This window comes from Doryrhamphus excisus, chromosome 22 (assembly GCF_030265055.1).
Source record: "Doryrhamphus excisus isolate RoL2022-K1 chromosome 22, RoL_Dexc_1.0, whole genome shotgun sequence".
Lineage (NCBI taxonomy): Eukaryota > Metazoa > Chordata > Actinopteri > Syngnathiformes > Syngnathidae > Doryrhamphus > Doryrhamphus excisus.
The window spans coordinates 1,316,489-1,329,659 of NC_080487.1; the positions used below are offsets into that span (position 1 = coordinate 1,316,489).

The following is a 13,171-nucleotide window of genomic DNA, read 5'->3' on the forward strand; positions in this document are numbered from 1 at the left end:
TTAACTCATGATTAATTAATACACACAAACCTCCACCGGCAACAGTCACAAGTTCAACACTGTGTTTATTCATTATAAACCAATACAGTTCATATAAAAAGGATAAGATGAGGTCTGAAATAAAACCGTTGTGGACGTAGTAAACTAAATAGATCAGGTTATGTTCATTCTCTTACCACACGATTCATAGCAGACTGGTTTAGCGCTCATTCACCCACCAACAACCCAATCTATTCATCTACACTCTGTGAAAGGTTTAAATGGAATTAATGCGGCTGACATCAATTTTGTGCCAAGTGTTGCAAATATAGCGAGCTAGCATGCCATCCATAAGAGTTTTGTGCAATCTTATTAGATGGAGCCATCACCAGTCAACACTGTGACATGTGCACTTTTTTTTTTGTATAGGCTGTGTCAATCCTTGACCACCTGGAGGTAAACATTTTTTAAGCTTTGCATGTACTGTAACAGGACTGAGCATCTTGACCAACACATCGCTTGAGCAGATCTGGGTTTCAAGCAAACGGCAGCATCATTGTGTCGTAGACACTCGGCTGCTTCTTGAAAAGAAATGGACATTTGTGGGTATCAAGATTTCAACAGGGAACATTGTAGACTGTTTTAACAAGCTGAAAACCTCACTTGGAACTCAAAACACAACTTCTCCGGAATTGAAGGGTGGGTAAGTTACCAAGAAAACGGGATTTTCAGCGGGTATTGGTAGGGATGCAAATGAAACCGTCAAATGATTTACAGTATCTCCAGATATAAAATGCCCTTGGAATAGAATAGATCTGTTTGCCATGTTGCTGCAGGCCAACAGTGGTAAAGGCAATACTAGTGCAACTATTTCCATACTCACAGCACTGCAAAATAGAAGCAAACAATAAAACCACATTATTCCCATTCAGATCAGCATCAAATTTCCATAATTGTGGATCCCCCCATCCCCTTCAAGATACAAAACAAATCAGCAGTGTGACCAGATCAAAAGGAATAATTTATAAAATAGTAATGTTATGGCTTTTTTTTTAACCAAGCCAAGATTGTTGTGTTATGGTAGGTAGGTGCGAGTAAAATGGACAAGCCCTGCCACTTCAAGGAAAACTGCTCTTTTTTGGAATTTTGCCCATAATCCGCAATCCTTATGCGAGACATGAACACATACTGGATGTCTCTATTTTCTGTGCGTTCTAATGAGACAGCTCATTACTGCACGTAACGGGAAACACATTCCACCTATAAAGTTTTCTGCAAAAAAAAAAAGTGCCAACAATGCTCAATTTACATATAATGTCATCAACATTGTTATGCCGGTCAAACTACATTATTGGGGTACTGATACCTTGGCACACCAGACTGGCTTGCTACTAGACTAGGTTCACCACACACTTGCCCGCAGCATGTCAACATCGCTCTCTCAATGCCTACCACTAATGTTAGGCATTAGTACATGTTTTTATTTTTGAGTTTGTGTATTTTGTGCCAAGTTAATGCTAGGAGTAGGTGTTTCTATATGAAATCAATGCTCCCAGGAAGGAACGTCCAGGAATCCTTACAAGGACCAAAATACTGTTATTACGTGCTATGAAGAACACACCCGGTACTACATGATCCATAACTGCATGTATATAAAACCATAAAGCTTGTTGGAGGTGTGGTCTTTGCAGGCGGCATAGGTGAGTCTCTCTGCACATAAAAGAGAAAGACGTGTGTTCATGTCTTACATAACGATTGTAGATGATGGGCAAAATTCCCAAAAAGGGCAGTTTTCCTTTAAAAAAACACACATCGGGAGCGGGGTTCTAGCAATAACTTAAATAGAAGTGCTTAAAATGTCAGTTCATAGAGCCCTTTCAAAACACAAAAACTGCAATGCAGGAATCCCATCCCAACAGAAAAATGACCAGATGTAATGGTAATACTAATATTCATCCCATGGTTGAAAATGTGCAGTTTACATGAATGTTTCCTCCCTTACGAACATATCTTCTTTGCTGGTCAGTGTCCCCCCCACGTCTGTGATCCACGACTGCCCTCTGTTTCAAGCCTGTCTGTGCTAGGAGAACACGCCGTCTCAGTCAGCATCCCGTCTCCATCTTTAGCCATGAGTACCTCCTCTTTTTTCCTGCGCTCCAATTCCCACTCCACAAAGGTGTCAAAGAGGCTAGGCCAGGCCTCATCCTCGCTGTAGTTGCTCAGATCGGGCCCGATAGCTTGGGTGAAGTTGAGGAACATGTTCCACGTGTCCCTCGAGATGCCGCGGACGCCTGATGGGTTCTCCGCCAGGAAGTCCAGCCAGTGCTCCAGGAGTGGAGGCGTGTCCTGGGTGAACACCAGGCGCCACAGTGCAATGGCAATGTCCCGCTGTAGCGAGCGCTGGCCCTCGTCTGCATCCAGGCCAAACTGGAAGGTGAAGCGGTACAGGTCCTTGAAGTTCTCCTCGCCTTGGGCATCCAGTAGCATGCAGGGGAAGCGGGAGCAGATACCTTCAAGGCTGTCTGCCTGGATTGCCTTGCAGCCCTCAACAAACTCCTTCCTAGTGAAGCAGACGAAAGACGGTAAGTCGGAATGACGTTGACAATTCACTTGAAACTACTAACAGTTGGTGCTTCTCCCCTGCACAGTACCACCTCCGGTGGCTGCTTTGGTTTAAAAAGTGCTGAGCTAATACAAATCAGAGAGGGGGAAGTCAACCATGACTCAAACGGAAGGTTCTTCTATTCAGCTGAAGTACACACTGACATTTGGCAGGAGTAGTGGTGGTAGTGGTGGTGGGAGCAATGCAAGATGCACTTCCACACAATGCAAAATATTAGGATTGCGCAATTTTGTACAAAATGTGATGATAATCAGCAGGTAGAACCCGGGAACCCTGTTGAGCCTCAAAGGTCACACAATAAGCTTGATTTTTTTGCTCACCTTGTAAACTTGCACATGGTGGCGGCTTGAAACTTCCATGCGAGAACAAGCACACGGAATTCTGCCGGGTCCACACACAGGTCATTGCAGAACCTCTCCATGCCTTCCTCCAAGATGGCGTCTTCCTGCTCATCCTTGTAGCAACAAAACAGCTCCTCGATGTGCTTTATGGACAGCCCGTCTCTATCCGGACTCTCCTCCTTACGCAAGTCTCCCATTAACGCCGAAATAACGGGCGTCTCCACGGTAACCTCGAGGGCCTTTGTGCCATTCGACAGCTCGTTGCCGGGCTTGCTGCTGCTGTTCGGGACGCCGGGATCCTCCTTGTGGCCTCCGCCGCTACCCGCGCAGCTGCCTTTCTTGTGGTGAGACTTGGAACCGCTCTCCTTGTCGCCACTCTTGCTACCGAGCGAGGACGTCGGATTCTTGCACTTGGTGACACACTGGCCCATGTCTTCCTGCCTGGTCACCTGTCTGTCGATCCCCCTCACCTTCAGTCCCCGTCGGAACCACCTAGACGCCTCTGCTCTGGCCTGTCCAAATGTCTCAACATACCCTCGGGCCTAAGGTATAGAACAATGTTAACATGTTGCTCCATACTAATGCATTTGGACAGTGAATAGAACTTCATTTACATACAGCCATTGTGGATTTGAAATCAAACAGATCAAGATGTGACTGAAGGGCCAACTTTCACAAAAATATGGCATTTACATTTAAGGACTTCATATAAATGCCATACTTTTGTGAAGGGTTTTTAAATTAATGTAGAAAGTCCATTCAGTGTGTGAATACTTTTTGATACAGTATAACCGTAATCACTTCAAAACACTTAAACTTCGAGGAACATCTAATAAAACACACTACCTGTGCCAAATATACCACAATCCAGGTCTTGTACTGCCACTTGTAAAAACCCTAAAAATAAGATTCAGAGAGAGCAAACATAAACATACACGATAATATAGACATTAGAAATGAAAAGGTTGATAAAAAAAATATGGCCGGTTACTTACAAACTATTGCCTCAGATGGCATCAGCCAAAGATCACAGTCCCTTTCTGTGCTTTTCCATCATTGTGACCTTGACATCTGCAATGCTGAATGAAAAGAGACAGGGTCTTGTCATCATAAGCAGAAATCCAACCTGCAGGTCTATTTTTGTTGCAGACATGCTGCGATGGACAAAGATGGTTCAACGCTCACCCGCCACAACTACTTTAGAACTCACACACTGTATAAAAAATGTCACTTGTAACAACAGGCACTGATTTGATTGATAGTTAGGTGGAAAAACGATATTTCTTTACCTTATTATACATATCGTTACATATATTAACTATATGAAATATATCAACAAACTTCGTAGCACATTTTATGACGGATCCTGCCCCTGTACATTGCACAGACACGCTTTGATCACGGAAATACTATTCTGCATTGAGTCAAAGCAATTGCACTTGCCTTTCTATGGGCATGTACAGGCAAGTCTTCATTAAGTGCACTGGCCAGTGGAGCTCCACCTAACACAGCTAACACAGCTAACATAAGCCCGGATAATTACGCAATTCAAGTCAGAAAACGCATTCAAAACACGACACAGATGCTTTATTAATATAAATGTGAACCCCAAAGAGTCATTTTAACAAAGTTAGCGTTAGGTTCTTGAGGTAACGACTCCAGCGACGCAGTATTTTCGACCACAAACATAAATATTTCAACACTTTACCATATCAAATTGCATTTCAAGTCAAGCTATAACCGTTGCAGACATTATGCTATTTACAAACGAACTGTGTGGCCCTTAGCTAGCATAAAAGTTAGCTATCAGCTAAGCTAAGTCGTCCGATTAAAAAACACAAGAGAACTGCATTAAAGAAACTCACCTTTTTGGAAAGCGCTATAGTGCGAAATAAAAACCAACATAGCAGAGAAAACAAAAAAAAATGTTACACGTTTAAAGTACGGGCAGAAATAAATTGAGGCAAACTCGTCGCGTTAACTCACATTAGCTTGCCGAGCTAGCAGGCAGCTAAAAAGAATAACTTCAAAATGTACATCGATGGCAGCGCAATAAAAAAATACAGTACATCGCTGAACCTAGACAGCGTCTTTAAACAATTTGTCTTCGATTACTGGTCGCTCTTCAAAAGGACTTAGGGGAGACTGACAAATTACAGCAGCCTATTTCTTTGTGCTTCCCCCTTTTAGTGGAGCTTCATCACGGGCATTTTCCTGCATCACTTCCTCCCTGTTCCAAGCACCCAACAGCTGATCTGCACCTCAGTGTTGCTGACGATTATCCTTTCATTCTAGGGGACGACAACGCTCGTAAATACGAAATTGCGGCCATAATGAAAAATTAAAAAAAAAAAACAACACCAACGACTGAATGACATGATTAGTCGATGTCACATTCAAGAGCTTCTTAAGAAATTGATATACCGCCGCGCGATGTATTATTTTATACTACTACTAATGAATAAACGTGAAATATAGCTATATTAAAACAATATTTTTTCTGAAATAAACATGGAGACATTCCCTAATTTAAAAAGTGTGTCGATGCTATTTACTAAACACTTATAAGAGGGTCATTGGTGACGTCATCAAAACGCGACAGTCATAACAGCGGTCCTCACCAGCTTCACTAAACGAAGGAGCCCCAAACAAGCCACTTTCCAAAGGTAATCGTTTGGTTTGTCTGTGAAAACGCAGTCTTTAAATTAAGATAATATGAATTACTCTCTTATTTCATTTGATTTCCATTAGAACTCGCATGTGTTCTGATGTGGTTTGACATTTGTGCGTGTCGGCTTTAAGATGCAAATTTCAGCATCGTGTAATGTAAGAATATATAAGAAAGATCGTACATTAACTATGAAAGTTTTCAAAACAATAGCCGTTGTAAAAATTACACAAAACAGGTTTCATAAATGTCAGTCACATAATAAGCACGAGTATGACGGCAATCATGAAGGTTTTAGCGACATCTAGCGTATGGTTAGGAGATTGTTCAAGAGACAATGACAAGACATTGTGCAAAAGTTCATTTTCTTTCGTAATATCATTCAAATTTTGAAACCTTCATATGTTATAGGTTTATTCTCCATGCACTGAAGTATTCAACACTTTTTTGTCTTAAATTCGATTTGTAAGGCATACAGAAAACCCCCAAATCCATGTGTATTAGAATATTCTAACAGCACTACATGCTTCCATCTGCTGAAAACCTTTTTGGAGACACTTGTTTGTGTTTGTGATTCTGTCCAGATGACAGCCTCTACTCAAAGGACAGTGTTGTCGTTGTACATGCGAGTCTTTCGCATCGCTCGAACCTGGCAAGCACACAGTGGAGCGGCAAGTGACACGCTGACCGAGAGGAAATACATACGTCAGGAGGCACGCACTTTGTTCAGACAGAACCAGCAGGTAAGAGCAATCTATGCATGGTCGCAGAAACAAAACCAGTAGCCGGTTTTGACTAATCATATGCTGTGTTTGCTACTTTTGAGGTGACGGATCAAGAAGCCATAAAAAGATGTATTGAAGAATGTGAAGCAAGGATAGAACTAGGTAAGAAAAGGGGCACATTTTCCCCTAATCATATATATATAGTGTATATCAGGGGTGGGCAAACTTTTTGACTCGCGGGCCGCATTGATTTAACAAAACGGGGGGGGGGGGGGGGGGGGGGGGGGCAGACTATATATTTTACACGTAACAGTCCACCTGGTATTATTGTATCTGTAAAAGTGTCATGCAATCTGCTATTATTATTTATTATTTTATATTTATATTTAAATATTTTATATTTAAATATTTTTATTTAAATATTTTATATTTAAATATTTTAAAATTTATTATTATTATTATTATCATCATCATTATGCTTGTGTCCCTTTTTTCAGGAGCACTTTGTAAACAACAGACCACATCAAATAACAAAATTGATAAAACCATCAAAAGGTTGGCTCAAGCCATGATGCCAGTTCGTATGTTGAGTTTAAATGAAATACTTTGGAAAGAACGGACGTATTCAAACACTTGGCGGGCCGGATGTGGCCCCCGGGCCGTAGTTTGCCCACCCCTGGTGTATATCATAGGGACATTTGGAGAATTTTCTGACTTCATTGAAACAACTGATCATACTATACTTCTTAAATAAAAAAACTGAGCAAATACGGAATCAGAGGTGTTGCATTTGAATGGTTTGTCCGATAATTATCCCGATATCAGCATAAAAATGTGATATCCCTAATTGAAACTATATTTCTATGTAACAAACTGTTTACTGTTTTCTTTTGTCTCACAGGTCTACATTACAAGAACCCATACCCAAGGGCTGTAAGTGACATTTTTTTGTTTCTTTCACACCTGTGCACAAAGCTCCAGTGTTACTATTCAATCACCTCCCCGCAGACCTACCTCCCACCAATGGGACTGGCCACTCAGAAAGGCAGGAAGCTGCGAACGCAGCAACGCCTGAGGAAGCAGGCCAAGCCAATTTACTTAAAGTCACATGATGAGACCTGATGCTCCTCCATCACCGCTGAGTGTTCATGTTACAGAAGAAATGGAAAAACTTAAGTGCCATCACGAGATGATCTCATGGGGCTGATGTATCGCCGCCACGCACGGACCACGCTTCATTCATGATAAAGACACTTGTATATTATCTTTTTAACATTCTTTAAAATGTTGTGCCAGTCAAGAGCTTTTGTATAGTCATCATTTATTATTTTGTATGTTTTTTTAAAGGCTGACTGAAGTCAATCTGCAAAATAGGTATATGTCGTTATTAGAAAATAGGAAGAGTATGTAAATTCACAGAAATGCACTGAAAAAACACTCAGAATACAGTCTATGTCATTTTAAAAAGGTAATAATTACGTGAGAATAAAGTCATTCAATTCCAATTGAAATCTTCATGAGAAATTATTTGGAATTCCATGCCAATATAGTGAGCATAAATGGGTACCTACATTACTAAGATTCTTCCTGGACTTTGGTTTCAGTTATTACAAATCCAATGAAGTAATATAAAATTTAAAATAAAATGAAAATTTATGGTTTGTGTCTTTTTCACCAAAATATATTTTCCGGGGAAATACAGGCTTTAGAAACTGGAAAATCACATACATAAAAGAAATACAGCGTCCAGCAATTGCAGTAATGTGACTGACCAGCAGATGGTGTCAGCGAGTCGTTTTAATATTTATGTATACTTTGTATTGGAGTGTTGATTAGCCACCATCCTCACTAGGGTCGCATTCAATAAAGGTTTCTAGGACAAAATTATATGCAATATAGAATTTGACACATAAAATCAACACTCATTAGGCCAGTGGTTTTTTTTTCAACCTTTTTTTGAGCCACGGCATGTTTTTTTTACATTGGAAAAATCATGGGGCACACTACACTAAGTCTATTGGAGGAACGAGGCAATCAAGTACCTGTTGCCACACGGACGGATATTACATTGCTCTGCCAGTCTTTACACCACTGACACTCGACAATGCCATAATGTTTGCAGAAAATTGTCAATAAATGTACATGTTAAAAAATTACACTAGTGTGTTGAAAGTCACCGCATTAGGCTACCATATTTAGTTAGTTTCAAGAAACAAAAAAACAAACATAAAATGTCTGTTGTTTTTTCCCCACTTTTCTGACCTATAAATCTAATGAAAATGTTGTATCCTTGTGTTAAATTATGCCAAAGTTTCAGATAATGAATTTTGCCCATTTGTAAGTGAGCCCTGAAAGACATTTAGGATGGGTCAAAATACTCTGTTTTCCAAAGGTGTGGTAAAAATGCCCATTTGTGATGTCACAGAGGGGCGGACTTCCTTATATGGTTCATAGTTTGGAAGCACTTGGAATGTGCGTGTGACCAATCACAGCATAGTGGAATGAATGAAAACAGACCTTTTTGCAGGAAGAACAAATCGAAGGAAATACAACAGGAATAGGTGCATATTCCGGAAGATCTAGATATCGTTCTGTGTGGGTTATTGTGTGTAGCTGCTCTATAGGAGTCCACAACTCAATACAAAGGGTCAAAAAATGAGAAACAAAATAGGTAGATACTACCCATTAAGTATGTTTGTTTAAATTTCAATTTACCCTACATTGTTAAAGTAAATAAATGGTAATGGTTTAATTTCATTTGAACATGCATCAGATTACAATTGAATGCATCACATAATCAGTTCAGAGTTCCACATGTCCGAAAGGAGTAGGAAGAAGCAAAGCTTATTAAATCCTACCCCTCCAACTGGTACTTTTACAATCAGAAACTGTTACATTTGTTCACTTCCTGCTTTCCTAATATGGTTTAAGGTTGTTTTTTTGTTTTTTTTGTCATGTACCAAAGTACGTAAGTGTCAATATAGTGATATATATTTCGCACATCATGACTGGTTCAAGACTCTTCATCCTTGTATTTATAAATGGAAATACAGATGCACAAATGCTCAAAATATATGCCTCAAAGCCGAAGTATGACCCATTTTTGCCTCTTTAAGACTAGACCATCGGGACTAAAGGCTTTAGGGTGTAAATATAGATATTTCAAGAGTCACCTGACAGCATTATGCCAGTACGGGTATGATAAATATACTACAAAAAAAGGAAAACACCATCCCTAGAAAGGGAAGCGTGATCTATCATCAAGCCCCTTCAAGCCCACCACTCTGTGTGCATTATTTAGGGGATTCAGAGAGAGACACCCCGGGGGAAATATGGTGGAACAAGAAGAACCAAAAAAAAAAGACAAGGGTGAAAAATAATGCAGGAAGTGGCCAGCTAATGTGAAGTTCTGATAAGGTAATTAGAAGCCTGTAAATAGAGAACCCGTCTCCTCACCTTTCCTCCTCAACTCACCTTCATCATTTCAATGCAGGTCACATTCTTCACCGTACTTGAAGCCGTCGTTAATTAAATATCACATTTGCTTTCACTTTATGATGCTACACATGCAATGATACCTAAATATTGCAGTGCAAGATTAATACAGCTCTTGTATTTTATCCAATTTGTAGCAATACATAACGTGCAACGTGTAGAGATGTTCCATAGTGGCTTTTTTTTTTAACTCTCCATTTCCCATACAGACCCTCACCCGCTCTGCTTTGTATCAAGACCCTGGTGGGGTGCTGTGACACAGTCCACATGATTACCGTAATGCACAGGTGGAAAAGGCTGGTGCTTCAGAAACCAGTGGGCGTTATTTGGGTAGTTTCATGAAAAAATAGTAACTACTCTAACATGCTTGTGTACATAAATGTGATGAAGAAGGTGTGTAGAGTTGTTTAACGAGGAGACATCCGACTGTGGTGTTGGGTCACAAGGGTGGCTGCTCCTGGGTAACTCGAAGAAGACATCAAATATTTAGCGGTCCTCCTATTCGTGATCAAGGTATGTAAACAAACATGTTATCTGAAAAGCTTTCTTCGGCTTTAGATGTTTGTTTTTTTTTCAAGATATACATATTTATGTTTTTTGTATTCGCATTAGCAACATATACACAAAGGCACATTTATTATTGCAGTGTGTGTAAATAAGTTATTTTGGTTTGTTTTACTACTTGGTTTGTAAACACACAGGGAAGGATTCAGACGAAGGCGTGAGTACAATTAAATTAAAGTGATCAAGCACATTTCTTTAATTGTGAAGCTGTATGGAAAACTCATTAAAGGGGCGGATGAATAATGGAGCAGGGCGTGTTGGGGTTGTGCTAGCTTAGTTTACATCTTCGCTGGACCCAGCGCCATTGTTGCTCCTGGTGGGTTTGGGGGCTGACAGAGAGGAAGAGTGGGAGGTGAGGGGGGGTTGGCAGTGAAAGTGAAGAGGGGCGGCCAGTGCCAGCCTCATCAGGCAAAAATGGAAAAAAGGCTTGGGTAGCCAGAAAGCAAGCAGCGGGCACGATGGCTGGCAGGTATTACAGGAAAGATAACCTTTCTCATTGTAAGTGGTGGAAAAAAAAAAAAAAACAGCGGCTAATGCAATGTGATAGGCTTCCTCTTGTACATAGACAATGTACCTCAGGATTTCAAAGTACTTAGTAGTAATTCATCCACATTTGGGCATGTATGTACGTACTATGTATGTAGTCAAAGCTAACACTGCTACTTTGTTACATGAAATTGCATTTATTTTTTTCCGACAGTATCTTTATTTAGTAGCTTAGTCAAGTTTTTTGTCCAATTTTGTTGCCATGTCAATGTAATCAGCCCAGGGCCTTCAGAATCAGGATTGCGGGCCCATGTCATATTAGAAACACTACTAGAAACAGAGCTGTATTGTTTTAAGAAATCGGATTTCAGATTCAGGGCTGCACGGTGGTCGAGTGGTTAGCACGCAGACCTCAGCCTCGGCCATCTCTGTGTGGAGTGAATGAATATTACATTTTTAGGGCTGCACGGTGGAAGAGTGGTTAGCACACAGGCCTCACAGGTCGGAGACCCGAGTTCAATTCCACTCTCAGGCACCAAAATCCTGATTGATTGTTAACGGATTCATGGGCGTCCTTTAGTTTTCTTCTTTTCTGGTAAAGTGGTTGTCTTTCAGATTCACCTCTCAAGGCCGTCTAGGATTCTGACACTGATGTCAGCGTTTTCCCGATCTCTGACGGGTTCATGTCGACCAGCTTCTTCGAGAAGTGTTTGTACCAAGTTGTGGACTCCTATAGAGCAGCTACACACAATAACCCGCACAGAAAACTTTCTAGATCTTCCAGAAGGTGCACCTATTCCAGCTGTATTTCCTCGGAGTTCCAAAATATTCAGTTTTCATTTATTTCAAAAACATGCTAGGTTAATTAGCCACTCCAAATTGTCCATAGGTATGAATGTGAGTGTGAATGGTTGTTTGTCTATATGTGCCCTGTGATTGGCTGGCCACCAGTCCAGGGTGTGACGTGGACATTATAACTCTCTTTTCTGTGCGTTCTAAAGATATTAAAACAGATAAAAAGAGACAACAACATGTAATACAGCATTTTGCTTTAAGCGTTTTGGTCCCTTTAAGGATTACTGAAACGTCCCTCCTGAATGTGAGTGTGAATGGTTGTTTGTCTATATGTGCCCTGTGATTGGCTGGCCACCAGTCCAGGGTGTGACGTGGACATTATAACTCTCTTTTCTGTGTGTTCTAAAGATATTAAAACAGATAAAAAGAGACAACAACATGTAATACAGCATTTTGCTTTAAGCATTTTGGTCCCTTTACTGGATTACTGGAACGTAACGTCCCTCCTGAATGTGAGTGTGAATGGTTGTTTGCCTATATGTGCCCTGTGATTGGCTGGCCACCAGTGCAGGGTGTACCCCGCCTCTTGCCCGAAGACAGCTGGGATAGGCTCCAGCATCCTAGCGACCCTCGTGAGGAAAAAGCGTTAGAAAATGAATGAATGAATGAATGAATGAACACACAGACGTCCACTTCACCAGCTATACATCTTCCACCAAGGTGTCAGGGTGCATCTGGAAGTGTAAATTAATCATCTCAGGTGGAGGAAAGTGTGATCATCTGCACATGCTTTTCCATACGCCTTGTTACGAGAAACAAGGCATGAACGTGCTGGTCTAATTTTAGAGTCTTTTTCGTCAAGAGCTGATGGGAGACGTAAGAATGAACCTCAATTTGAGTTCACAGTGAGTCCGTGTCGGTGCAGCAAGTAATCTGTCCCGAAAACAATGGTCGCCGGGTGGCAGATGAGTCATTTTTGAGAGTGACTGCGCGGCGCCGAGCGAGCAGACAAAGAGAAAACACTCACCACAAGTAGGAAGGCTGACGATTCACGGGAGCGGCTCAGCGTTCCGGTCACTATGAGCTAGGCTTTCATATTTCAACACATTGTTTGTCCTCGCAGCCTCAAAAGTGGGCCTGCTTTTCACAAAGAGCTGGTTATGTTATTATAATGGAGGACTACATTATGAGAAACACGTTTCATTAGGAGCAAAAAGAGCAGATATTCAACATTTTCAATTGCTTGGAAGCCATTTTTTTACTTTAAAATTACACTTCATGATGTGCTATACATATCACTGTATTGACAGTTACTATGGTAACCATTATGTCATTGGATGCTCATATCACTTCCTACTTCGGTACATGACAAAAATAAAAATACTTAAACTATATTAGGAAAGTGGCGGCACGGCGGTCGAGTGGTTAGCACACAGGCCTCACAGCTAGGAGACCCGAGTTCAATTCCACTCTCGGACATCTCTGTGTGGAGTTT

At 40.9% G+C, this 13,171-nt stretch overlaps 2 protein-coding genes across 3 annotated transcripts; one reads left to right on the forward strand and one right to left on the reverse strand.

The window, feature by feature from the left end:
- Window positions 1–38: 38 nt before the first annotated feature.
- On the reverse strand, window positions 39–5,389 carry dcun1d3 (defective in cullin neddylation 1 domain containing 3). 2 transcript variants are annotated; one of them, XM_058061673.1, is made up of 6 exons: window positions 4,930–5,389; window positions 4,809–4,822; window positions 3,939–4,022; window positions 3,790–3,840; window positions 2,923–3,485; window positions 39–2,539 (listed from the first exon to the last, which is right to left on the reverse strand). In XM_058061673.1, exons 5-6 carry the CDS (start codon window positions 3,372–3,374, stop codon window positions 2,002–2,004), a joined length of 990 nt encoding a protein of 329 aa, XP_057917656.1. In that variant the 5' UTR covers window positions 3,375–3,485; window positions 3,790–3,840; window positions 3,939–4,022; window positions 4,809–4,822; window positions 4,930–5,389; the 3' UTR covers window positions 39–2,001. The 2 variants fall into 2 exon arrangements, with proteins under 2 accessions (XP_057917656.1, XP_057917655.1); XM_058061672.1 differs by having other exon boundaries at window positions 4,809–5,389.
- Window positions 5,390–5,509: 120 nt separating this feature from the next.
- Window positions 5,510–7,934, forward strand: lyrm1 (LYR motif containing 1). Its single transcript, XM_058061674.1, has 5 exons — window positions 5,510–5,609; window positions 6,196–6,354; window positions 6,438–6,498; window positions 7,238–7,269; window positions 7,345–7,934. Exons 2-5 carry the CDS (start codon window positions 6,196–6,198, stop codon window positions 7,456–7,458), a joined length of 366 nt encoding a protein of 121 aa, XP_057917657.1. The 5' UTR covers window positions 5,510–5,609; the 3' UTR covers window positions 7,459–7,934.
- Window positions 7,935–13,171: the final 5,237 nt, after the last annotated feature.

Bases quoted from the DNA above. Each gene is read 5' to 3' on its own strand.
- dcun1d3 (XM_058061673.1), bottom strand. From the start codon at position 3,374: ATGGGCCAGTGTGTCACCAAGTGCAAGAATCCGACGTCCTCGCTCGGT. The intron at 2,540-2,922 runs GTGAGCAAAAAA...CTGCTTCACTAG, and splicing joins ACCATGTGCAAGTTTACAAG to GAAGGAGTTTGTTGAGGGCT.
- lyrm1 (XM_058061674.1), top strand. From the start codon at position 6,196: ATGACAGCCTCTACTCAAAGGACAGTGTTGTCGTTGTACATGCGAGTC. The intron at 6,355-6,437 runs GTAAGAGCAATC...GCTACTTTTGAG, and splicing joins TGTTCAGACAGAACCAGCAG to GTGACGGATCAAGAAGCCAT. The intron at 7,270-7,344 runs GTAAGTGACATT...ACCTCCCCGCAG, and splicing joins AGAACCCATACCCAAGGGCT to ACCTACCTCCCACCAATGGG.